The 27,282-nt window shown below is 41.2% G+C and overlaps 1 protein-coding gene across 1 annotated transcript in view; it reads left to right on the top strand.

The window, feature by feature from the left end:
- LOC109424864 (protein ILRUN) overlaps positions 1-15,206 on the top strand; it is a 228,766-nt gene extending 213,560 nt beyond the window's left edge. Inside the window, exon 6 of the mRNA XM_029858046.2 lies at positions 14,861-15,206. Within this exon, the coding sequence (XP_029713906.2) occupies positions 14,861-14,905 (45 nt within the window). The 3' untranslated portion in view covers positions 14,906-15,206. The remainder of the gene's footprint in view (positions 1-14,860) is intronic.
- The last annotated feature ends 12,076 nt before the right edge of the window (positions 15,207-27,282 follow it).

Below are 27,282 nucleotides of genomic sequence, written 5' to 3'. Positions count from 1 at the left end.
CAATTCACCACCCACCGAAAAATAAAATCAAAACAAACACGGTTAAAATCATTCCTACATTTGCGTCACATTCACAAAGATTTCCCAATGCGAATGAAGTTCATCCAAATGCAGTTTTATTCAAGCAAATCTATGTAAAATAAAAGCAATAATGTTTAAATTTTTTACAAGAGTCCTGCGCTAATTTGTGCAAAAGATTTAAGACATTAAATAAAAGTCATTTACTCTGCACAAATTATGTGGAAACATTATTGGCGTGCAACATGTGCGGTATTTTTCCGCCATCCGGCTGGAAGACGACCGTGGTGGCAGTTGTTGGTCGCAACGCACATGAGGCAGCGATTGAATATGAACGTCGCTAACGCCATCTGTTCGCTGATTGCCACTTGGCAATTTGTGGCGGCCATGTTTTTTACACAAGCTGCTGAGTCAAACTTGAACGTCTGTCTGCGGCTTTATTTTTTTTTCTGAGCTCTCCGTTTATTGGATGCCTTCTGAACATTCTCAATGACTACTCGAATAGCATCCACCGTTTTCCCTTGCGGAATCCGATTGCATTGCTGACAGCTCCCTCTCACTTTCAACGTATCCTGTCAACCTATTAACCCTCGAGTAATCGCGCTGTTGTATTTTGTACACCACATTGAAAAAATCTCGCTTTTTGTACTCAGCATTGGCGTGGTGCTGACGCGAGTTACGGAAGGTTAAGAATGACCTTCTCTAACAGTTTTCCTTGGGTATCCAGCAGGCAGATCGATCTATACGTTCCTGGGTCCCCTGACGGCTTTCCTGGTTTCGGTAGCAGCACCAACATTTGATCCTTCCATCTGTCTGGGAAGTAGCCTTCATCCAGCCGTTTTTGGAGAACCATGCTGATCATGCCCGGAATCGCCAATATCGCCATTCTAACTGCTACGTTCGGGATTCCATCCGGACCGGGAGCTTTCGTGATCTCAAGGGTCAATTAACTCTCTATGGTACTTGGGGAAATGCAACAGTCGATTGAACGGAAATCGTTGGATTTCCATAGCAATTTCCATACAAACTTTGAATGGCGGGAGCGGACCTGGTGTGATGATTAAAGCGCATGCCTTTCACGCTAAAGACTTGCGATCGAATCCCACTCCCGACAAACTCATTAAAATGCGAGTTCTTCTTTCGGAAGGGAAGTAAAACGTGGACCCCGAGATGAAATAGCCTAAGGCTAATAATCACGTTAATAAAGATAGATAAAAAAAACTTCGAAATACTTGTGCAGTCTGTTACCGTTAAGTTCGTTGATGTGTAGAACACATCTATAAATAATTTGCCAATACAAAATCCCCTCTGAAATGATATTCAGAGCACACCACACTCGTTACCATTGAAACACCCCTCCTCGCGCTAGTCCGACAAACGGTAAATCTAACAACTAGAGTGGCTTTAACTTAGAGTGGCGTCAATGTCAAAATTGGAACAGCGATCATCTGTCAAATCCATACAAATTCCTGTTCCAAACGAGCAGGAGACCTGTCAAAATGGGAGCATGACGCCACTCTCCCTTCCAGTCACTCGACTAACAACAGCTTTGCGAGAAACGTAGACACACACCACCGCAGCACAAGTGTCTGACGACTGGAAGAGCACAAGTGAACGACGGCCGTTTTCACTAGCCGGCTATCCCATCCATAATTCGTTTCCAGATAAAAAAAACTTCGAAATACTTGTGCAGTCTGTTACCGTTAAGTTCGTTGATGTGTAGAACACATCTATAAATAATTTGCCAATACAAAATCCCTCCTGAAATGATATTCAGAGCACACCACACTCGTTACCATTGAAACACCCCTCCTCGCGCTAGTCCGACAAACGGTAAATCTAACAACTAGAGTGGCTTTAACTTAGAGTGGCGTCAATGTCAAAATGGGAACAGCGATCATCTGTCAAATCCATACAAATTCCTGTTCCAAACGAGCAGGAGACCTGTCAAAATGGGAGCATGACGCCACTCTCCCTTCCAGTCACTCGACTAACAACAGCTTTGCGAGAAACGTAGACACACACCACCGCAGCACAAGTGTCTGACGACTGGAAGAGCACAAGTGAACGACGGCCGTTTTCACTAGCCGGCTATCCCATCCATAATTCGTTTCCAGATAAAAAAACTTCGAAATACTTGTGCAGTCTGTTACCGTTAAGTTCGTTGATGTGTAGATCACATCTATAAATAATTTGCCAATACAAAATCCCTCCTGAAATGATATTCAGAGCACACCACACTCGTTACCATTGAAACACCCCTCCTCGCGCTAGTCCGACAAACGGTAAATCTAACAACTAGAGTGGCTTTAACTTAGAGTGGCGTCAATGTCAAAATTGGAACAGCGATCATCTGTCAAATCCATACAAAGTCCTGTTCCAAACGAGCAGGAGACCTGTCAAAATGGGAGCATGACGCCACTCTCCCTTCCAGTCACTCGACTAACAACAGCTTTGCGAGAAACGTAGACACACACCACCGCAGCACAAGTGTCTGACGACTGAAAGAGCACAAGTGAACGACGGCCGTTTTCACTAGCCGGCTATCCCATCCATAATTCGTTTCCAGCCGCCATCGCGAAAGGTGAGCAAAAATCGCGGAGAAAAGTTTGCTCCCGGTTTGTAGTGCTGAGTGTGCAAAACTCCTGTAGTGGAAAAAACGTCGCATTCGAGTTCCGCCATTGCGCGAAGATAACGTGCTTACCAAACGGGGCGTGAATAAAATCAGTTTTCGGAAATTTTGAACAAGTTATCGTAGTTTTTTGCGTGAATTGTGAAAGGAAAAAGACTTTTGAGAATAAAAAACTAAAAAACCAGGGTGAAATCGAAAAAAAAAAAACCAAGGAAATCAGAAAGTGAAAAATCAGCATCGCGAGAGCCGCCATTTTGGCCGGTCAACGAGAACATAACCCCAAAATGGACGGAGTGAAAAAACCACCGGACCCACCAGAGGAAACAGATGAAGACGTGAATATTACCGACTGGGCAGGAGCAGCAAGTCTATCGGCACAGCAAGCAGGACAATATCAACAGAGGAGGGAATACACGAACGTAGTGTACACAGAAGCGGACACGGGCCCATACCGAGTGTATTTCGAGCTACGGAACAACGATGGAGTACAAAGGATCAACAAGTTCGCGGTGGGATCCACGCTGCGAAAAAATGAAAAATTCAAGCAGTGCATAACGGACATGAAGCAAGTCGGACGAAATCGAATTATGGTCTTCATCAGCAGCTACACCAAAGCGAACGCGCTGGTGGAAGAAGTAAACAACAGCACAACGAGCAGCTACAAGGCATACGTACCACTACATCTGGTTAGCGTGACGGGAATAGTCGACGGCGTTCCAGCAGACATCAGCGAGGAAGAGATAATGGGTGATATCGCAAGTGACGTGAAAATCATCAGCGTAAGGCGTTTGCACCGCTGGGTGGACGGCAAAAAGATACCCGCGAACCGAATCAGTGTGAGATTCAGAGCGAATGTTCTTCCCGATCGTATCCGCCTGTTCTGTTGCTGCAGCAGGGTAAGGCCTTTTGGACAAAAACTAACGGCATGTGGTAAGTGTCTCAGATTCAACCACCGCGAAGACAGATGCAAAGGGAATCGAAGATGTAGGAACTGTGCCGGTCAACACGATACGGCGGAAGAATTACAGCATTGTCGAAATAAGCCGAAATGTGCGCACTGCAGATCAGAAGACCATACAATGCAGGACGAAAATTGCCCGGAGAAAATTCGACAAAAGAACATCAAACTGATGATGGCGAAAACAGCAATAACGTTTGCAGAAGCTAAGGAGTGTTTCCCTCTAAGGACCCACAACACATATGCACCGCTGGAAGATCTCAACGATTTCCCAGTGCTAGGCGAATCGTATGCAGCAACCCAACATGGAGAGTCACTGAGACAGCAATGGCAGCGAACAAACCAAGAGCGAGAGAGGATCAAAGCAGCAGTCAAAACATACCCCGACCAACCGAAAAAGCAAACTAAACAAGGAGTCAAGAGAGCGCGGAAAGAGGAGACCCAAAAGGCAGGACCAACAAACGCAATGAAAGCAACGAACGAACGTGATCGAATACTGGCAGAGGAATCGAGCAGCACCAAGGACGGTGTCGCACTGAACAACCAAACCACCAGCGAGAAAGAGAAATGGGAGCACCTGATGCGAGAAGCGCGCAACCAAGCGGAGCAGACGGCTAGCCAAGCAGTAAAAACGACGATGATGACGTTCTACACTGACTTTCTTAGTCAGTTGGGAAACCAGGAGGAAATCAAGAGTAAGTTTAAGCAATGCACACAAAAATATTTTAACTTAGCGAATTCAGTAGTAGAATGCACAAACATTTCGAAATAAACCAACATTACAGGTCAGATACAGATAAACACAAATTTCTAGCTCAAATAGGTAAATCGTAGTATTCAATAACAAAATTCAAACCGTTAAAAGCTTTACAGTGTAACATACAAAGTTTAGAGAAACACAAGGCGGAATTACATAGAGTCCTCGTCGAAGGAAGCTATGAAATTGTTTTGCTATCCGAAACATGGACGAAAGGTGATTTGGAACAAAGTAACCGCTACAAAATCCCTCGATACCATTTCATCGCTCAATCCCGAAACGACAACTACGGAGGTGTTGGAATTATGCTACAAAACGAGTACAACTACCTGGCGATCACATTGCCGGCTACGTCAGATTGGACCCAAGTCTGTGGAATAAAGATATGCTCCCTAGACATCGTAGTAGTGTCGGTGTATATCAGTCCTGATATACCGGCGAATGCATTCGAAGATGATATCACCAAAATCGTTAGCAGTTTGGATGGGCACCGAAAAGTGATATTAGCAGGAGATGTGAACGCACATCATTACGCTTGGGGGAATGAAAAGTGCGACAGAAAGGGGAATATCCTAGCAGATATAATCAACAGTAGCAGGTTTCTGATAGCAAATGATGGATCCAGCACATTCGTTCCGATTCAGCTAAACAAAAAGGCCACTTCAATCGATATAACGTTATGCACGGCTGAACTTTTCGCGGATATCCAGTGGAAGGTTCTCGACTTCAGTGTAGGTTCTCATCACATGGCCATCGAGAGCAGTCTAAACTCCAATCAAATTGCAACAACGAAATACATATATAACAACTATAAAATCTGTGAGGCGATGACTAACCTCGATCCGATGGTAGTGAAAAGTGTAGAGGATTTGATACCAGCAGTTAAAAAGACCTGTAGAGCGAATAGGAAAACAGACAAATACGTTCCAAAACATTGGTGGACAGAAGAGGTAGAACAGGCCTGGGTAGAAAAAACGGAAGCAAGAAGACAGTTCAATAGAGTATCTAGTCAATGCAACCTAATAGAATTCAAGAAAAAGGCAGCCATCTTTCAGAGACTGAAGAGAGAGGAGAGTAGGAAAAAGCTAGAGGAGTTTCCGAAGGAAGTTAATCCATTTTCTAGTTCGAAAGAGCTGTGGGGAAAAATAGGAAGATTGACAGGCAAACGATGTAGAAGAAAGGAAAACAACGTGATGTATGACAACAAAGAGGCTGCCGAGGCTTTCCTAGATGAACACTTCGGCAAACACGACCCGCAACCGTGGACGGAACCAGTGATACGATCTACAGAAGATGTAATAGACAAAAATAAGTGGGATAGCATACTGGCGAAGAAATCCAAACCATCAGCCCCGGGAGAGGATCGCATTTCGTATGAAATGTTAAGGAAACTAAACCCGCAAGTTGTCGAAAATCTGTTGATGGACCTAAACAGAATGTGGAGGAGAGGATTCCCGGAAGATGCGCTGCGATCTATTCGGATTGTGGCGATTCCGAAACCCGGTCGAGACCAAACAACCCCATCAGGAAAGCGCCCAATCAGTCTAGTACCCACGATAACAAAGGTAGTGAATACAGCAGTCTTAGAGCGACTCCAAACAGTCATTGATGAGAGGAACATTCTACCACCAACATCCTTCGGTTTCAGGAAAGGACTCTCTACAAACACATGTTTAGAATTTATTGTCAACGAAGTAAAAAAGTTGGAGGGGTTATATACTAGACACGACCGCAAGTCTGACGTTGAATAACGTCCGTTTATGCATTAGTTTCGATTATTGAATGCTGTTTTAACATTGATAAAGCCTGTGATGTGAAATTTTAGTTTGGTTTAGTTTGATTGTAGACAGCAATTGATAGGGGAGTTTAATTTATCATTATTTTCGATCCGATTCATTCCTTATGAACTTTGCCGTTCAATTTGAATAGGTCGTAAATTTGCTGGGTTTCCTATACAGATACGACCTATTCAAATCGAACGTCAGAACTCTTTAAAACTGTGTACTAGCCCAGCACTAGGTTTTCTTGGTTCACCATTTATGAGCAGCCCAGGTACTGGTAGTCGTAACTAGTTTCTCTTTCATTAAACTATGTTGTTGCTCTCGAAATACAGTGAGTCAATTTGCAAAATAATTTCAGCGGGCCAACTGTAGTTTGCTAGACCTTTGAATTTCTTTGGATGCTAACAGGTAATTATTTTGCGAAGAAAATTGATGCAGATTTCAAATCCTCTCGAACAATTTCTCTGCTTTTGCAGGTTTATATATAGAAATTTAGAATGGACGCGACAAGACTTGTTCAGCGTAGTAGTTGGTTTTAAAATGTTTCCATAAACGAATTTTTCAAAACCATTTAAAAATCTTTACCTATAACAGAATTGTCTTGGTAACCGTTCATTTTATAAGAGTTTAAACAGATGCAATCCAACAGATCATTCAAAAATGCAAATCATTCAGCTTTTGCTAATTGGTGGACTGGAATTACCAATATGTAACTATATAACTAAGAATTTCTAGATATCTTACAGTTTTCTTCTAGATTGTGTGGCAAAAATGGGCATAGAAATGTTTAATTTTTGCGGACACAACACACATTAAAATTTGGCTGGGAAATATAAAGGATGCTACAACAATCTAATACATTTCCACTATTCCGCTTGCAAAGTTTATGCTACGGTTTTAAGACTTAGTCGGTTTTGACATATTTGTGACCCGACGCGTCGTCTAAGAAAATTATTCGATTTACTCTTGTGAGGAACATTTTTGAAGCCCTTAGAAGGGCTGTTTAATTTTATTTGTTGTAAAATAATCGTTCAATTGTTGTATGAGGTGAAAATCGGTAGCTATGCCAACCAAATCCAGAACGGCATCGGTGGCGTTGATTCCGATGGGGGTTTTGCGATGGCGATGCTGCGCAAACTCGGGGCAAAAGAAAGCCCTCGTTGATGCCGCGCACCAGTTTGAACTGGCTGATTGCTCCACTGGCGCCGTGTACAACGATGCGTAGGAGAGCGTAACAGCCGACAACCACCGCGCTCGGCTTGCCAAAGCGTACTGATGGAAAACGCAAACGGAGAAACTGGCTAGCTCTCCTTCGATGCGATCCCCTCGAGGGGTCACGAAAGAATAAAGAAGATGAGAAGAAGCAGTTTGCTTTTATACGGCACAATCGCCTGGCTTCCCCTCTCGAACGTGATTGGTTAGATGTGAGGGGAGTAAAATTCAGCAATGCCATACAAATTTATCTGCATTAATTTATTATAAAGTATTAAAATATACTAAAATGATTATTATTAGCCATTGCCAAATCAGTAGGTAGGCTTAGCATTAACCAATATTATAATGTTTAGTAAGGAATGACAGTATATAGTACAAAAGTCATGTATTTTCGACCGAAATTTCTTAAGATTACAGATATTTGAAGTTCTAAAATTCTTATTGAAATTTGGCAGCGCTGGTTAACAGTTTTCATTTCCAGCAAACCTGCCATTTTTCAAAGTTGTAGAAATTTCAAACAGATTTATGATGCGCGCATAAGTTTAGGCTTTTGTTACCGTATCTTGAATTTAGAATAGATTATCAAGCGGTTAAAATATTCCCAGTTGTTGCCATGCCCATCCGCTACCGCACTGAGAAAATGCGAATGAGCCACTGCCGCGGCTGCTTCTAGGTTGCTGGCGGTGCTCTCGAAGGAGGTTTCAAAATGTTTGCAGGAATTCGAATCAACTCTTACGTGGAATTTAAAATTGTAGCCCTAATAAGGGCTGTTTAATTTTGATCTGAGAATTTTGATTTCACAAAACCAAACCGCGTTACTGCCGTGTCGTCGGCGCCCATCCGCTTCCGAACTGGGGAAATGATAAATTATTCCACCACCGCCGCTGCTGCTCGGTTGTCGTCGGTGCGTCCCGTCCCGCGTCCGCTCGTCTACCGCGATCGACAGCGTGAGAATGTGCTGTGAGAGGAGAATGCTGAGCGAAAATACAAACCGAGCTGTGCTCCCCCGTTTCTGATCCGGTAAACGACTCCGCTCGACCTGCTGCGCGCGAAGACGCACCGCACCGACCACCGCGCTCGGCTTGCCAAACAACACTAAATGAAAACGCAAACGGAGCAAACTGCACAGCTCTCTGCCGATGCGTTCCCCTCGAGGTGTTGATGAAGAATGAAGGAAGAGGGGAAGAAGAAATAGCTTTTATACTGCCAGGCGCTCGACGGAAAATCCAAAGCTGCGCTCAAACGTGATTGGCTGAATAAAACATGGGTTCACTTTTCCTAAATTTTCAATAGTTTGCTGTTGAAAATCAATAGTTGTTATTAATTGACATAATTGCTGGAAATATTTGCGTCTGATCGGTGCTAAAATTTTTAAAATTCGTTCATAAATGACTGAGTTATTAGCGTTCAAAAGCTGACCACTTTTCGTGACGCGGCCGATTTTTGGTTTTTCTGAAGTTACACCCCTATATGTTGCCGAAGGACGTTATTCAACGTCAAAACTTAAAGCGGCAGAAAATGAAGGTTGCGTTGATATGCGTCGATCTGAGCAACGCTTTCAACGCGGTCAAGCCTGACATCCTCAACGACACCTTGGTAGAACTGAAAATTCCAGATGAAATAATTTTGTGGATAGCTGGTTTTCTACAAAACCGAAGGTTGAGTCTTCAAATTCGTGGAGCGACCATTACGAGGACAATCAACAGTGGACTACCCCAAGGCGACATTCTGTCCCCAACGCTATTCAATCTCTATACGCGGAAGCTACACGACATTGGAGTTGACGACGACGTCATACTGGTCCAGTATGCCGACGATTTCGGCATCCTGGTAAAAGGTAAATCGTTAGAGCAACTGAATCTCACAGCACAGAACTACATGGACAAGTTCATCGAGGCTGCAGAAAACCTGAACTTTAGGATAAACGCAGAGAAGACAAAAGGATTACTCTTCCATAACAGTGACAACAAACTGACGGTGAAAATCAATGGAACGCAAGTAGAAACAGTAAGAGTACATCGGCATCTCGGAGTCCAGATCGACAGTTTCTTAAGCTTTGGAGCCAACACCAGAGAGGTAGCAAGAAAGGTGACAGACCGTCTCAACATGCTGAAGGTTATAAGTGGGATTAAAACGGGATCGCATCCTCAAACTATGGCTAACATCTATAAAGCTCTAATAAGAAGTGTTCTAGAGTATGGATGCACAGTGCAGAACAACGCCAGTGCCACGAATAAAAGGAAGTTAGAAGTAGCGAATAACCAGTGTTTAAGAAAAGTGACTGGTTGCACGAAAACACGCCGCTCAACGCTCTAACCGCATTAGCTGGGCAATATCCATTGCATCTCAGGCAAGAACACGTCGCCAACAAACAAATCGCCCGATCTTTTAGCAGAAACAACGTGGTGGCCACTCAGCTTCGAGAATTAGAGATACCGGATGATTTGAATTTGGAGAAATACAGCTACTTGGAGAAAGTGTACATCAGGAACAAAAACATCTTCGACGATATCATGCCAGTTGTGAAACTGCATGCAGCAACTGTGGAAGTTCATCCTTATTTGGAAGGATTGGACACAGCTAAAAAAGAAACGAATCCGTTCAAAATGAAACAGTTAGTGCTTTTTACGATGAAGAACAAATATCGAGGAAGAAGGAGAATTTTCACGGATGCGTCCAAAGAAGGAGAAAGATGCGGAGTTGGAATATACTTAGAAAGCTGCAAAAGAAGACACTACTATAGACTGGAACAGGAATCGAGCATCACGGCGGCGGAAATGACGGCGATCAAAGTGGCTATTTCCTTCGTCGAGCAGATGGAGTTACACAACTGCGTGATATACACAGACTCAAAATCAGCGTGCATGATTCTGGAGGATTCGATGGACGAGAAGGCCGGCTCAACAATCGTTGCGGAGATACTGAGGATAGCTCATCGTTTCGGAACAGCAATCCAGTGGATCCCGAGCCACGTGGAGGTTGAAGGCAACGAGATAGCGGATAAGCTGGCAAAACTGGGACTGTCCGACATAGCACCAACCTACGGTAATAGATTATGCTTGAATGATGCGCTGTATCGATTCAAAATACAAACCCAGGACAACGCCAACCGATGGTATCAGGACTACTCCATGGAAAAGGGTAAACGCTTTAGCGAGATTTTTCCTGTATTTTCGACCGAGCCGTGGTACTACAAAGTCCAGATGGAAGGTCGAGATGTCCGCCTGACAAACCGTCTGATGACTGGCCACGACTTTTCAAAGTACTGGCTGGCAAAGATGAAGATAGCAGAAGACGAGGACTGCGATATGTGCGAAGTTCCCGAGACGTCAGAGCACATCATTGTTCACTGTCCGAAGCACGGTTTCCTACGATTAAAGTTTCAATTTGAGCAAAAATATCTGAGCCTTACTGACCTGTACAAATCGAAATGCATTGAGACATACCAAGAAGTAACTGAATTTGTAAAACAAGCTAAGTTAAAACTGTAAACAAAACTCTAAACTGCAAGAATGCAAAACTGCAACTGGAAACGGCTAGTCGTCACTCCCATACAACGTCGGAATCGATGAGTTTCTGGCCATATAGTCAAAGTCACTGGGCCAAAATCGCTGAAACTGTCAGCTGACAGTTTCAAACAGAGTGAAGAAGAAGAAGAAGAAAAAACGTCGTCGTCCCGGCACAAAACGCTGTAAGATCGGAAGATTTCTCCGCTTCAAGGCACGGAAGCCGCCCATCAATCCCGGACGTCACACTACGAGGAAGAAATGGTCGAGGAATGCCCGTGCGAAACCGTATACGGAGACAAATTTCGTTCGTTTCAAACAAAAATACTCAAGTTTATTCGGTAAACTAATAAAATTTTTGAAACTAAAATATTAATTTTTAAAACTATTGTATTTTTTACGAATAATCAGACTTTGGCGACGAAATTGAACTCGCCCTAATATGGTACTAACCTAACATTTATGACACATTTTCGCTTTCTTTCCCCGATTCAGGCGAAACCAGCTGATTTTGTCACGGAGAAAAATCAGAAGAGCTTGAAATAACCAATATATTTGTTGCTCGTCAAACTTAAAATTTGGTTGTCATCAAGTTACAATTGGTTAATTCAAAGTCACTCATTTGGTTGGCATCGACCATGTAGATTGGTTGTCTTTATCATTAGCAAACTATATGAGTCATTTGTTGTTTCAAACCAAGCTTATAGTTATCCCCATTAATACAGTAGTTTAATTTTACCAAATATCAGGTTGTTTATTTATTGATGTCAAACCAAGAAACAAACTTAAATTTTAGGATGTTTCAATCAACTCAACCCATCGAGTTTAACTAAAATTTTGGTTGGGGGAAAATCGACCTCAGTTTTGATTAGAATCTAACAAATTCTTAGATTGTTCGATTCTGTCATCCATAGTCCATCGCTGCCTCGGTGTCCTCTGTATAAACACCGCCATTTGCCTCTGCGTAGATTACATTAGTTTGCGAACAACTTCTAAAACATTTTAGTACGCATCGATTTTCCGGTAAGTTTCGAGAATATTTATTCACCCTCGATCATCGTGATTATTACTGTATGATAATAATTATTGTTTAGTTTCAGTTTTCGCGGTACCGATTGAAGCCAAAAACGGATTTTTGATGCATTTAAATAGAAGCCAGAAAAAAAATGCAAAGTATTGCGAAGGAACACGATTTCGACATTTTGATTGTCAAAGGTAAGATGAATGGATAATAGCTCTTATTGTTTTTGATTTTCCTGCTGACCAAGTTTTATTCTCGGCCCTCTTACAGAATGGTGAATGTTTCGAAGGATTGTGCTTCCGTACACCAGAGTCGCTTATTATGAAGGAACCAAGAAGAGGAAAAGATTCGCTGAAGTAGCTCAACTGCATTTTCATGAATAATGTGGAATTGTTTCCTTTAGAAATAGAATTATTTTATAACTACTTATATGTTGAGTTAATAAAATTATTTAACAAAATTCTAGCAGCATTTTTGTTTTAGTGAAAACAAATAAAAATAGAGGTAAATAAACATCATAATGAGAACCAAAACTCAACGTTGAATTTACCAATACATTTATTTACATCAAACTAATGTTTAGTAATAGCAAACAGTTCTTCCTAGTTTGAAATTACCTAGACTGTTTGTCGGTTTTGTTGCTGTCAAACCCAGCAACCAAATTTTTAGTTGCTTTGAACTAAGCTTTGTTGTATTCTACAAATTACCAGACGAAAAAACAATCTAAAATATTAGTTTGTATTTACAGGTGCATCTCGTTAGCTTCGACCAAAATTTTGTTTGTGCAAATTTCAACCTGTAATTTTAGTTGAAATGCACTAAAACTTGTTTGTATATACTAATCTTTTTTCTCCGTGGTTATGAAAACATAAACAGCTGGTAGCCGAGAACAATAAGGATGAACGTAAACATCGGTGAACCAGCTGGTTTTGTTGTGTAAACATGACCAGCTGGTGGACCGAGAACAAAAGACCTTAATGGTAAACATTGAGACGGCCGGCGAAAACTGTCACATTATCGGGCGAGTTGCAAAAACCCTGCGACTGAGATTGACAGCGAAATCGAAAGCGAAATATGAGTACGACGAAATTTATCGCATCAATGTCTAAGTCGAAAAAAAAATCGCAATATCTCAATTACATATTAATTTTTACAATACCCATTGAAGAGACCCCCGTTCCGCCGTCGAGAACATAAACAAAACTCTCAAGTTCCAGCTGCAGCACCAAACAAGATTTCCTCTTGCAAAAAAGGCAAGTTTCACCAAAAGTTTCCACGAAATCCCATTGATTTCGGGAGCGTATGTTATCTACATGATGCTGGCATTGAAAGTGCCACGCGGGAAGTGGGTTTTGCTAGAGCAGGACATGACTTTGTAATTTAATTGGAAAACAAATATTTATGTAGGGCCGACCTGCCACAAAAAACAATAAAATTTACATTTGTTTCTAACATAACCTGTCAGAAGATGCATGTTTGTTTCAAAAATGGATTGAATTTGCTTCAAATGTGACATTCGATTTGCTCCAAACAGTTTTATTTTTGTTGCCAGAACAAATTGACAATTTATTTGAGTTTACCTGAAATATTTTTGATTTTACCATGCTTTTTTCTGCGTGTACGGTGAGCCAACGACTGTGCCTGATCAAAAATCAGTCTCGGACATTCTACAAGCCCTTGATACGACACTTCCGGTGGGGTGCTCACGCTTTCGCCTGGACGAGGAACACGTTTTTTTTTTTTGAATTTCTTTATATTTGTGAATTTTAACTTGATGCTAATTCTTCACATCGAGGAACACGCTTCCGGGCGATTTTCTCCTTAGGCCACGACGGGCACGTGAGCAACGCTATTGGCATCGGCGATTAGTATCCGTCAGGAGACGCACGAACGATCCATCGGTGGCGCAAAAACCGGATCGGCAGTACGTGCTACCCCTGTATAGGGGTTTTTCTATTTTCGCCGTTTCCATTCGCAAGACAGTACGGAGGTCAGTCGCCAGAGGTACTCAACCGCGACGGAACACGAACGGCGATTTTCAAACGGACATCTAAAGCAAATTCCGATTCATGGGTCGTTTACAGTGGAACGGTGGCGCGGGTCACTCCACGATGGAAGGCGCGCGGCCGGAACTGCTAGCGCAGCCCAGGATAGCGTTGTCGACGGGTTTCGTAGCGATGGTGTGGTAGCTTCGGTACTATTAGTACCCTATAAGTTAAGATCAAAATTGTATGGGGAAATAACATCAAGCTAGTAAGTTAGAAGAATAGGTGAGAAGGGGACAAGATGTGCCTCAAATATAATGTAGTTAAAACGTAATTTATTATTTGTGATTTTCTTGTTGCGCTTTAGCCCTACAGTGTTCGCTTTGAGCCTTTTCGCTTTGGTAGTCGAGCTCTACCCCTAGTCGGGAACTTGCAACAAGTCTCAATTTTCCACCAAACAAGCTTAAAATTGGGAGAGGGCATGGATTCTGATCATAAATCGAATGAGCGGTATGGAACAAAAACTATTTGAACTATGTATGTATGTATGTATCTCGTCTGTATGTATGTATCTCGTCTGTATTCATGTATGTATCTCGTCTCAATGCCAAACGGCCTCATACCAAATGGCCAAACAAAACGCCGCTTTATAATACCTTCTACCCCCGTTGGATTGAACGACACTTCATGCAAACCAACGGGATTCATTTTTAATTTGAACTTATAGTAACCCTGTGGGCATCGAATAACACACTGATGGTAACCCTTTTTGCTGTTTTGTTTTGATTCTGCGTTCCGTTTCATCCCGTTTCATGAGCAGTATGACATTTGAACCATTTTTATTTTGAACGATGTGCAGATTAGAGGGGGTCAAATTAAAAAGTGTTCAGGTTAAATGCGGTCAAACCAACGGGGGTAGACGGCAAAGCTAAGAACATCGAGAATAAACTACTTATAAATATCTTTGTATTTTCTTGTTTCTTACAGAACCCACTACAAGGAACTCTAGAGGACACAGATATGTGGGGTTGAGAGTACAAACTACATTGTTGTTAAATTAAGTAATGATATTATTTTACGTTAGGCAATATGAATAAAGTTGAGTTGAATTTATATGTACTCTACTATACTGCCGTGAATCGCATATCAATCCCATCTTTGCTGGGTTCCTATGAAAATGGGACAGATATGCGATTTACAGCAGTATATTTATGTGAAGCTATCAAGTAAACATCTGAGAATCTTCACCGAGATTTGAATAAAGAGTATTCACCTATTTTTATTCATATGGCCTATTATCATAAAAAAACAAATAAAAAAATCAAAACTGTGATTTACATTTTAAGCTAAGTTTCCAAATCCCAAGTAGAGCGCTCGAGTAAAATTCCCCAAATTCCTCAAGCTATTTGAACAATCGATTCACTATGAGAAGAAATGTCACCGGCCATATTATTTTATTGTTTCTTCCTTAAAGCTAGAGTCATTTAATATCTGGACGCAAAAAAACGGATCTGTCTCTGAAATATGTTATTGAAATAAGAAATATTTTGTACTTAAAATCAAGGATATTTATTGAACTTTCTAGGAAAAATATCCTTAAAATTATTCCGATTTGGTTTTTATGAAATTTCGAACTTTTCTCCGAATACCACTCAATTTAGAATGCCGAATCTCGGTTTACGTTGTTACCGACAATGTCGTCAACAATGAAAGGCAAATTTTGAGTAACTTTCCGTTTTGTTGAATATTTAAAATTTTGTTAAAAGTTATTAAAATAAGTTTATGCTATTGTTAGTAAAAATAATCATGCACTATTAAAAGTATGTGTTAGTTAAAATAAAACCCAAATATTGTTGTTAAAATTATTAACATGATGTTAGGAAGTGAAGCTTAAAAAAACCATTTGAGAACCACTGAGATATTCAAAAAAAAAGCTAAATTTGTTAATCTATATGCCCCTTGTGCAAAAAATGCTCAGAAAAGGGAGCAAAACTGAAATGTAACAACACTAAATCCGGGAGAATGACGAGAACAAAGAAAAAGTGGAACGGGAGGAAGGAAAAGGGGATTTGGGAGGAGGAGATTGGGAGAGGAAAGAGGAGAGCCAGAGGAGTTCAGTGAAGTCCGGGATGAGAAGTGAACCACACGTTTTTTGAAGTGGAAAAAAGGGACTCGAGAAGTGATCGGGAAAAGCCAGGTGTGCGAATAAAGGATAGTTTGTCCTTCAGCCGGCAAAAGTGAGTTTTGGAGTAGGTGTCCAGATTAAGTAGACTCCGTCGGTCAATTCTAAGCTACCGTCACTTCAGAATGTGTCCGACGCATTTTCAAGACCACACATGAGTAGCAAGCTCATCGGACCCCCCCCCCCCCCCTCCTCCTTACCGGAGGTGAGGTCTGCGATCCAGGGCAGGTAGTTCGATCCAGCCCCGCTATGGCACGTGAACGTTTCCCTCCGTGCATCATGGCACCACGGTGCACATCTCTAGGAAGCCGCTGGGGCCCGCGAAGATCCCCGGCCTACGAACCCCTGAATTCGACCGCCGATGTGGAACCCAGCGAACTCTCCAACAGCAAGCTACGTACATCTCGCTCTGCGCTCTCCGTAGTCAACGACGCCAAGCACGTGAAGGTATACCAGGTAGGCAGTTACCTCCTCCCTCCTCCCTCGCAGCAACAACGGGCCCCAACGTACAAAAACATGTAAACTAACCCACACATCAATAGAATATATTAGAATAGTTATATTGTACACACTTCTATTCCAAAACGATAGAGTAAAATCCCCTAACAGTTCATTTGGCCTTTCCCCTGTTGACTTCGGTTTTGAGTTGGCAGGTAAGTATAGGGTGGTCCAGTCCTTCCCCGGTCAATGCCGACCCTGAGGAACCTAAGAAGGTGAGCTGGCCTGGGCGTACGGACGCCGATACCGCAGGATGTGTGGAGCGTCCAAGGGAAGTTACAATTGGCGATCCTTCGAAAGTCAATAGGTTTGAATATTTCAATCAATAGATTGAAATATTCTTCCTACCTCGGGGAGACTCGAGACCAACCCTACACTTGCCTCGATTTCAATACTGTTCACGAAACTCTTGTAGGACCATATCAGTAGTCAACTGTTAGAATCATTTGCTAACAAAAGATCATTGTGTTGCTTTTGGTGAGACTGAGATTTCAGCTGTGCAATCGTTATACGCGCTATCATGCTATTCGGTGTACGTTCTTGGTGAGAGACGTAGGCACAAATTACTCGCTCATCGTTTGTTCGGAGACTCTTGACTCAACCGTAGCATTTTTATTTTTTGTTGTTTGGAATACGAACAAGCAAAGAAGAGATAGATGATCATACCCGTTCGGCAACCAGCGACAGCTACAATGCTAGAAAAAGTCCGTTCCCAAATATATGGGAAACATTTGTTATTATTTGTTTGTGTACGTGGTAGTGATCGGAGATGACAAACTGTGAAATTTTTTGTGCAGTCTTCGGAGGAAAGGTGATAGCTTAGTGCCATTCCGAAGCCCTTATGATAGTTGTTCTCTACGAGAAGGCCTCTAAACGAGGGGGCTAACTATAGGTAAACGAACATGGTCGCTTACCTCAACAGATCAACAAAACAGATTTCATCCTCCGCATAACCACAGGTCAATCTTTGCAACCATAGCATTCACGATTATTCCATACGTTAATAATTATTAAGCAGCATGCCGAATAGTACCCACACCTTCACGGCCAAGCCGGTTAATATCATTCAGCCGTACTGATACCTTGTGATACAACAGTTTAGTATTGTTTTTTCCTTCAATTTCCTAGCAATCGGCGGCTACAGAAATGATTCAAGATTACCACACTCTTTGCATAACGATTTTTCATTAGATAAACTGATGTTGAGGGAGTAGGATTGCCAGGGGGCGTCTATGTGTTAGTAAGATTTGTTTTTTTTTTCTCACGAGAAATCCGTGCGATCATCAAAAACATAGTAGTAGATTTTTCGAATTACGTAGCAGCTCAGTTTGCTTGTCGGTATTCGACTCAGCTGATAGAGATATAGACAGCTGACAGCTGCAGCGTCGCTCTAGTGCTGCCCTTTTAATTCCCATACATTGATATGGAAGAACGACTCACGTCTCCGCCTGATGGAGCAAGTGAGTGCGTTTAGTAGATCTCGAATAGGGATCAGACTTCTTTTAGAAGATGAATAATAATCTTCATTCACTCGAATTCCAAACATTGAATTTGGAATTCTGAGTACAATTAATACAAAACCATATGTGATTTCAAGGCAGTGTTGCCTGGAAACCGATTGAACACAACCATGCTGACGTAGAATTTTTAGTCACTGGTTTGCCATGCTGACGTAGACAAATTGAGTCACTGGTATTTAGTTACTAGAACAACCATGTTGACGTACACCTCTTCATATAGTCACTGGTTTAGGTTACATACCATGCTGACGTTGCCTTTGGTCACTGGTAGTTAGGGTAGGTTAGGTTATTTCGGTTTAGGTTTAGTCAATAGTCTCTAGGTTGATAATTGTGTGTGTGTTGATAATTGTGTGAGTGGATAATACGATTGAATGATAAAGACGGACGCGTCGAATGCCTGAAAATATTGAATGGTATGAGTTGAATGTGTTTTTTTCAAATGCCGGTTTGAGTCTGAAGGATGAAACAAACGGTGATGCAAGTGTTGTTCTAAATTGCTCCATAACCAACACCAATGAATAGCAAATAATAGACCTATGAATGTTTCGTACAAAAGAATGATCAACTCTTATTCACAAGAAACACTTCACATATCAAAGATCCAGTTGCATTATTGACACACGTGTTACAAGTGGATATGTGACAGAAATTATTTCCAACGAAAAATTATCGGAATAATTTTTCTACTCTATCGAGGGGAGAATTGTTACCGACAATGTCGTCAACAATGAAAGGCAAATTTTGAGTAACTTTCCGTTTTGTTGAATATTTAAAATTTTGTTAAAAGTTATTAAAATAAGTTTATGCTATTGTTAGTAAAAATAATCATGCACTATTAAAAGTATGTGTTAGTTAAAATAAAACCCAAATATTGTTGTTAAAATTATTAACATGATGTTAGGAAGTGAAGCTTAAAAAAACCATTTGAGAACCACTGAGATATTCAAAAAAAAAAGCTAAATTTGTTAATCTATATGCCCCTTGTGCAAAAAATGCTCAGAAAAGGGAGCAAAACTGAAATGTAACAACACTAAATCCGGGAGAATGACGAGAACAAAGAAAAAGTGGAACGGGAGGAAGGAAAAGGGGATTTGGGAGGAGGAGATTGGGAGAGGAAAGAGGAGAGCCAGAGGAGTTCAGTGAAGTCCGGGATAAGAAGTGAACCACACGTTTTTTGAAGTGGAAAAAAGGGACTCGAGAAGTGATCGGGAAAAGCCAGGTGTGCGAATAAAGGATAGTTTGTCCTTCAGCCGGCAAAAGTGAGTTTTGGAGTAGGTGTCCAGATTAAGTAGACTCCGTCGGTCAATGCTAAGCTACCGTCACTTCAGAATGTGTCCGACGCATTTTCAAGACCACACATGAGTAGCAAGCTCATCGGACCCCCCCCCCCCCCCTCCTTAACGGAGGTGAGGTCTGCGATCCAGGGCAGGTAGTTCGATCCAGCCCCGCTATGGCACGTGAACGTTTCCCTCCGTGCATCATGGCACCACGGTGCACATCTCTAGGAAGCCGCTGGGGCCCACGAAGATCCCCGGCCTACGAACCCCTGAATTCGACCGCCGATGTGGAACCCAGCGAACTCTCCAACAGCAAGCTACGTACATCTCGCTCTGCGCTCTCCGTAGTCAACGACGCCAAGCACGTGAAGGTATACCAGGTAGGCAGTTACCTCCTCCCTCCTCCCTCGCAGCAACAACGGGCCCCAACGTACAAAAACATGTAAACTAACCCACACATCAATAGAATATATTAGAATAGTTATATTGTACACACTTCTATTCCAAAACGATAGAGTAAAATCCCCTAACAGTTCATTTGGCCTTTCCCCTGTTGACTTCGGTTTTGAGTTGGCAGGTAAGTATAGGGTGGTCCAGTCCTTCCCCGGTCAATGCCGACCCTGAGGAACCTAAGAAGGTGAGCTGGCCTGGGCGTACGGACGCCGATACCGCAGGATGTGTGGAGCGTCCAAGGGAAGTTACAACGTATGCCGAGATTTGCACAGCCGAGTAGTCAGTTAAATGTTTTAATGAGATCTCAGCTAATAAATGCCGAGAATCAGTATAACATGCCTCGTTGTCTAGCAACCTACCAGTTTGTTAGCTGAGTCTAGGATAAAATTCAGAAACCGAGATTTGCACAGCCGAGCTCGGTTAATAAAACTAAGTGTGTTGGACAGTCTGTTGATTCACCTGAGCGGCCATTTTGTTCCACCATCTTTGCATCTGTGTTGCATCCCGACCACCTTTCCACTCTTCTTCAACTTCTGCTTGACAGTTGCCCAATATTTCTCGATTGGGCGGAACTGAGGGCAATTTTGTGGATTGATTTCTTTATTGATGAAATTCACCATGTTGCCTTGATACCACTGCACAATGGTCCACGAATCAGATTTACGAGGAAAGATGCATGCAGCGCCTTCAAATGATTTTTTAGACAAATATGGTCTTTTACAAAGTTGTTCCTAAAAATAAGGCCCTCTTTTCAATATACTTAAAAATTAGGGTGGTCCATATTTTCAAAGAAATTGGGAATCGAACTTTTTTATTTGCAAAAATACTATATGGGTAATTCTCGCTGAGACCGGCCCACTATTTACACCTTATCTTCAAAAATGTTTAAGGTGCCGATTTTCTGAAAGCCCTCGCCTAAAAAGTAAGAAAAATGCATTTGGTTACTCAAATTGATGCACCCCCCGTTAGTTAGAGCCACAACCATTTTTGCAGACCCCTCGATTTTGGTCAAATGGTGGCTTACTTAAATCGTTATAACTCGAAAGTTTCTCCAACAACCACCTCAAAACGAATTGTTGTTGAAAAGAGGAAAGATAGAGCTACTATTTACAATAATAAAAAGTTGGGTCGGCCATATTGATTTTGGCCGCCATCTTGGATTTTTATACCAAAACATTTTTTTCACCATGAGGGCAACCACCGATTTTCAAAATGTTTGCTTCAATTGAAAGCCGGCACATTTATACATAACATATCAAAAAATTAGGGATGTCTTTTTCGTCTTTCAAAAGTTATCTGCCGTTTTGTAAATCATGCCACATTTACGCACTGGGCCCGGAGCCGGCCGTTTACATAAATGCAGCGTTATTTCACAGTGTTTACGAACACGAATTTGAATTCTGAACCCACTAATGGAAAGCTGAAGGTTTAAGCTTTTCAAAACACTAAAAAAGTTATAAAAACTATGCCTGCATCATTGAGAAACAGTCAAAAACGGAAACAAACCTCCGATTTGGCCAAATTTTGCGGCACGCGCCTTTGTGTATACATGCAGGCGTAAACTCGGATGCTGTTGCATGTCGTTGTCGGTGCGCATGGAAATGTATGGAAAAAACGTGGCTTAATTTACAAAACTGCAGATAACTTTTGAAAGAAGAAAAAGACATCTCTAATTTTTTGATATGTTATGTATAAAAGTCCCAGCTTTCAATTGATGCAAAAATTTTGAAAATCGGTGGTTGCCCTCATGGTGAAAAAAATGTTTTGGTATAAAAATCCAAGATGGCGGCCAAAATCAATATGGCCGACCCAACTTTTTATTATTGTAAATAGTAGCTCTATCTTTCCTCTTTTCAACAACAATTCGTTTTGAGGTAGTTGTTGGAGAAACTTTCGAGTTATAACGGTTTAAGTGAGCCACCATTTGACCAAAATCGAGGGGTCTGCCAAAATTTTGTGGGTCCATCAATTTGAGTAACCAAATGCATTTTTCTTACTTTTTAGGCGAGGGCTTTCAGAAAATCGGCACCTTAAACATTTTTGAAGACAAGGTGTAAATAGTGGGCCGGTCTCAGCGAGAATTACCCATATACATTCTTCGGAATAGTTGTAGATCTATCAATTTTGAGCAAGTTTGCTGAAGACACTTTTTATGTAGCTTTAAAATTGACCGATCTAGAGGTATTTTTCTGAATAAGCTTAGGGTGGTTCAAGAAAAACCGGTTTTCTAGCGTTAATTTTTTCAGCTTCGATTTTTCATCAAAGTCGCCCAAGAAACACTTGTAGAGCATTTGAAGACGCGTCGTTTCGTGCGCTGAGATGGTCGTTATCTCTTTTGGTTCAAAAGTTACAGACATTTTTCTAAAAAAATCATAGTTTTTTAAAAAGTTGTTGTGACGGGTTGGGGCAAACATAAACAATATCTTTTGCCCGCATTCAAAAGAAGAAATGTTATAAAACATATCAAAAAATAGAGGGGTGTTATTTTTGTAACTCAAGTGAAAAATACTTGAAAAGTGCCTATTTTTTCTAGAAAATCATCAATATCTTTTGAACGGAATGACGTAGCAACATTTTCAGCGCACGAAAATGTGCGTTTTTCAAAGCTCTAAAACTGGTTCTTGGACAACTTTGATGAAAAATTTGAAACAAAAAAGATAAAGGGTTTAACCCATTTCCGCCCAGTGATCTATTTATAGATCAGATGCCTCGAACGCCCAGTGATCTATTTATAGATCAGTAACTTATGCGATAACTGCGGAGGAATGAAGCATTTTGGAAGACTGGTGTCTTCAGCAAAGTTGTTGAGAAGATCAAGGACTCTTCGATAGTACGTAATTTAGTACGTATTCGATCCAGTAGGTGGCACTAGTGATCACGAAACATTGTGCTTTGACAGGTGTTTCGTCAACAGCCATTGCCAATACTGTCGCCTTCGTATGTTGAGAATCAGACTACATAGAAAAAAATTATATTCAGCAAAGTTGATCAGGATATCAAGAGCTATCCGATAGTGAACTAGTTGGTTCTAGGTTTATCCGCTAGGTGGCGCTAGTGAGTCCTAAAAAATTTAAACCTCTGTATCTCGAGAATCCGACTACATAGAAGAATTTCGTCTTCGGCAAGGTTGATCAGGACATCAATAGCTATCCGATAGTGAACTAGCTCGTTCTAGGTTCATCCGTTAGATGGCGCTAGTGAGCTCTAAAAACATAAACCTCTTTATCTCGAGAATCTGACTACATAGAAGAATTCTGTCTTCGGCAAAGTTAATCAGAACATCAACATCAATCCGATAGTGCACTAGTTGATTGTAGGTTTGTCCGCTAGGTGGCGTTAGTGAGTCCCAACAAATTTAAACCTCTGTATCTTGAGAATCCGACTACATATAAGAATTTTGTCTTCAGCTAGGTTGATCAGGACATCAATAGCTATCCGATAGTGAACTAGTTGGTTCCAGATTTATCCGTTAGGTGGCGCTAGTGAGTCCTAAAAAATTTAAATCTCTGTATCTCGAGAATCCGATTACATAGACGAATTTCGTCTTCGGCAAGGTTGATCAGCACATCAATTCATTCGATAGTGAACTAGTTGGTTCCAGATTTATCCGCTAGGTGGCGCTAGTGAGTCCTAAAAAATTTAAACCTCTGTATCTCGAGAATCTGACTACATAGAAGAATTTTGTCTTCGGCAAGGTTGATCAGGACATCAATAGCTATCCGATAGTGAGCTAGTTCATTCTAGGTTTATCCGTTAGGTGGCGCTAGTGAGTCATTAAAAATTTGAACCTCTATATTTCGAGAATCCCACTACATAGAAGAATTTTGTCTTCGGCAAGGTTGATCAGGACATCAATAGCTATCCGATAGTGAACTAGTTGGTTCTAGATTTATCCGTTAGATGGCGCAAGTGAGTCCTAAAAAAATTAAACCTCTGTATCTCGAGAATCCGACTACATAGAAGAATTTCGTCTTTAACAGCTGAAGAATTTTGTCTTCGGCAAAGTTGACCAGAACATCAACAGCAATCCGATAGTGAACTAGTTGATTGTAGGTTTGTCCGCTAGGTGGCGTTAGTGAGTCCTAAAAAATTTAAACCTCTGTATCTTGAGAATCCGACTACATATAAGAATTTCGTCTTCAGCTAGGTTGATCAGGACATCAATAGCTATCCGATAGTGAACTAGTTGGTTCTAGATTTATCCGTTAGGTGGCGCTAGTGAGTCCTACAAAAAATTAAATCTCTGTATCTCGAGAATCCGATTACATAGAAGAATTTCGTCTTCAGCTAGGTTGATCAGGACATCAATAGCTATCCGATAGTGAACTAGTTGGTTCCAGATTTATCCGTTAGGTGGCGCTAGTGAGTCCTAAAAAAATTAAATCTCTGTATCTCGAGAATTCGATTACATAGAAGAATTTCGTTTCCGGCAAGGTTGATCAGGACATCAATAGCTATTCGATAGTGAACTAGTTGATTCTAGATTTATCCGCTAGGTGGCGCTAGTGAGTCCTAAAAAAATTAAATCTCTGTATCTCGAGAATCCGATCACATAGAAGAATTTTGTCTTCGGCAAGGTTGATCAGGACATCAATAGCTATCCGATAGTGAGCTAGTTCGTTCTAGGTTTATTCGTTAGGTGGCGCTAGTGAGTCCTTAAAAATTTAAACCTCTTTATCTCGAGAATCTGACTACATAGAAGAATTTTGTCTTCGGCAAGGTTGATCAGGACATCAATAGCTATCCGATAGTGAACTAGTTCGTTCTAGGTTTATCCGTTAGATGGCGCTAGTGAGTCCTAAAAAAATTAAATCTCTGTATCGCGAGAATCTGATCACATAGAAGAATTTCGTCTTCGGCAAGGTTGATCAGGACATCAATAGCTATCCGATAGTGAGCTAGTTCATTCTAGGTTTATCCGTTAGGTGGCGCTAGTGAGTCCTTAAAAATTTAAACCTTTATATTTCGAGAATCCCACTACATAGAAGAATTTTGTCTTCGGCAAGGTTGATCAGGACATCAATAGCTATCCGAAAGTGAACTAGTTGGTTCTAGATTTATCGATTAGGTGGCGCAAGTGAGTCCTAAAAAAATTAAATCTCTGTATCTCGAAAATCCGACTGCATAGAAGAATTTCGTCTTCAACAGCTGATCAACAGAAACATTTTGTCTTCGGCAAAGTTGATCAGGACATCAATAGCTCTCCGATAGTGAACTAGTTGGTTCTAGGTTTATCCGTGAGGTGGCGCTAGTGAGTCCTAAAAAATTTAAATCTCTATCTTGAGAATCCCACTACATAGAAGAATTTCGTCTTCAGCAAGGTTTATCAGGACATCAATAGCTATCCGATAGTGAACTAGTTCGTTCTAGGTTAATCCGTTAGATGGCGCTAGTGAGTCCTTAAAAATTTAAACCTCTATATCTCGAGAATCCGACTCCATAGAAGAATTTTATCTTCGGCAAGGTTGATCAGGACATCAATACCTATCCGATAGTGAGCTAGTTCTTTCTGAGTTTAACCGTTAGGTGGCGCTAGTGAGTCCAAAAAAAATTAAGCCTCTGTATCTCGGAAATCCGACTACATAGAAGAATTCTGTCTTCGGCAATCTCGATCAGGACATCAACAGCTATCCGATAGTGAACTAGTTGATTTTAGGTTTGTCCGCTAAGTAGCGCAAGTGTGCTCTAAAAAATCTGAATTTCTGTATCTCGAGAATCAGACTACATAGAAGAATTTCGCCTTCGGCAAAGTTGATCAGGACATCAAGAGCTACTCGATAGCGCACTAGTTGGTTCAAGGTTTATCTGCTAGATGGAGTTAGTGAGCCCTAAAAATGGACTACCCGCTTGGCGCACACCCACAGTTGATCAGCAGGAGTAAATCAATTTTATTTTGTATGGTGAAAAGCATCTAAACTTGAAGTACTTGAAATAGAAAGCTTTTACTGAAAAAATATTTGGTACGCTTAATAGTAGTCACCATTGTGCACAACCACTACCAAATATTTTTTCGAATAATGTATTCCACTTCGATAAATTTGCCTTTAGATGCTATTCACCATACAATATTTTTGCGATTTACTTTTGGCGATAGAAACTAGCGCCACATTGGTCGATGCGGAGAGTAGGAAAACAGCCGACGTAGTTAATTCATTGCAGACATCTGTATCTCGTGAATCAGACTACATTGAAAAATATCGGCAATGTCGATCAGGACATCAACAGCTATCCGATAGAGAACTTGTTGATTGAAGGTTTGTCCGCTAGGTGGCGCAAGTGGGCTCTAAATATTATGTACTTCTGTATCTCAAAAATAAGACTACATAGAAGAATTTCAAAATTTCGTCTTCGACAAGGTCGATCAGCACATCATGAGCTATCCGATACTGAACTAGTTGATTCCAGGTTTATCCACTAGGTGGCACTACCGAGTCATAGAAATTCTTAACTTCTGTATCTCAACAACCAGACTACAGAGACAATTTTTGTCTTCGGCAAAGTTGATCAGGAAATCCAGAGCTATCCGATAGGTTGGTTGGTTGTAGGTTTGTCCGCGCAAGGTGGCGCAAGTGGGCTCTAAAAACTCTGAACAAATACTGATAAAGTCGTTTTTACGATGAAATAGAACTGCATGGCTACTGATTGATAACAAAATCAGCTAGGTATCAAACAGCCATCTCATCACTAAATATAATATTGAACAAAATATAGTATAGTATAATTAGTTATCAACTTGAACTAATTATAACGTAATTTTCGATAATGTGCTATGTTCTATCAATTTGTTATCTTTACTCAGGTTCATTGTGACTCTCAACTCAAAGACATTCGTTTGGGTCGAACGTGCCCCTAGAGCCGACCTACTGATTCGGCTTCATGCAAAATAGGTGTAGATAGATAAATTGAACGTAATTTGATCATTTAACGCCTAGCAATTTGGTTAGAGGCCAGAAGACTTGCATGCCCAATGGTCTATTCACAGATTAGTAAGTTTTGCTAATACCGTGGAAAATGAAGCATGTTGCACCGTCTTCCATTCTCCTCTCTTATTCGTGCTCGTTCAGGAGAGTTATTATCCGATGATGAATGGGTTGGTTTATGTTGTCCCGTTAGGCGGCTTCAATGATTCATAGAAATTTTGAACTTGTGTATCTCGAGAATAGAACTACCTAAAGGACTCTGGTCCATATAATTACAGCTGTAAATCAGGTGATCCGTAAAATACGATCACGCATCATTAGTGGAAATCGTTTCCACTGTGAGCTTCGGAAGAAAATGAGATAGATGAGAATGAGGTGTTGATTCATTTCATTCATTTATTTAGTATAACAACAAGTTCAAGATAAAACTACGCAGTTTTGCACACCTTCCATCGTTGCTTTTAAATATCAGCCTAGTCAGCTTCCCAGGAAAGCCGTTTTGGTCCATGATTTTCATAGCTCTGTGGCGGTGTGTGGCGGCAGAGCCACGTGCTCGCAA

Source organism: Aedes albopictus, chromosome 1 (assembly GCF_035046485.1).
Source record: "Aedes albopictus strain Foshan chromosome 1, AalbF5, whole genome shotgun sequence".
Classification (NCBI taxonomy): Eukaryota; Metazoa; Arthropoda; class Insecta; order Diptera; family Culicidae; genus Aedes; species Aedes albopictus.
Note: the sequence above shows the minus strand (reverse complement) of the source record. Positions and strands in the feature narration are given on the sequence as shown.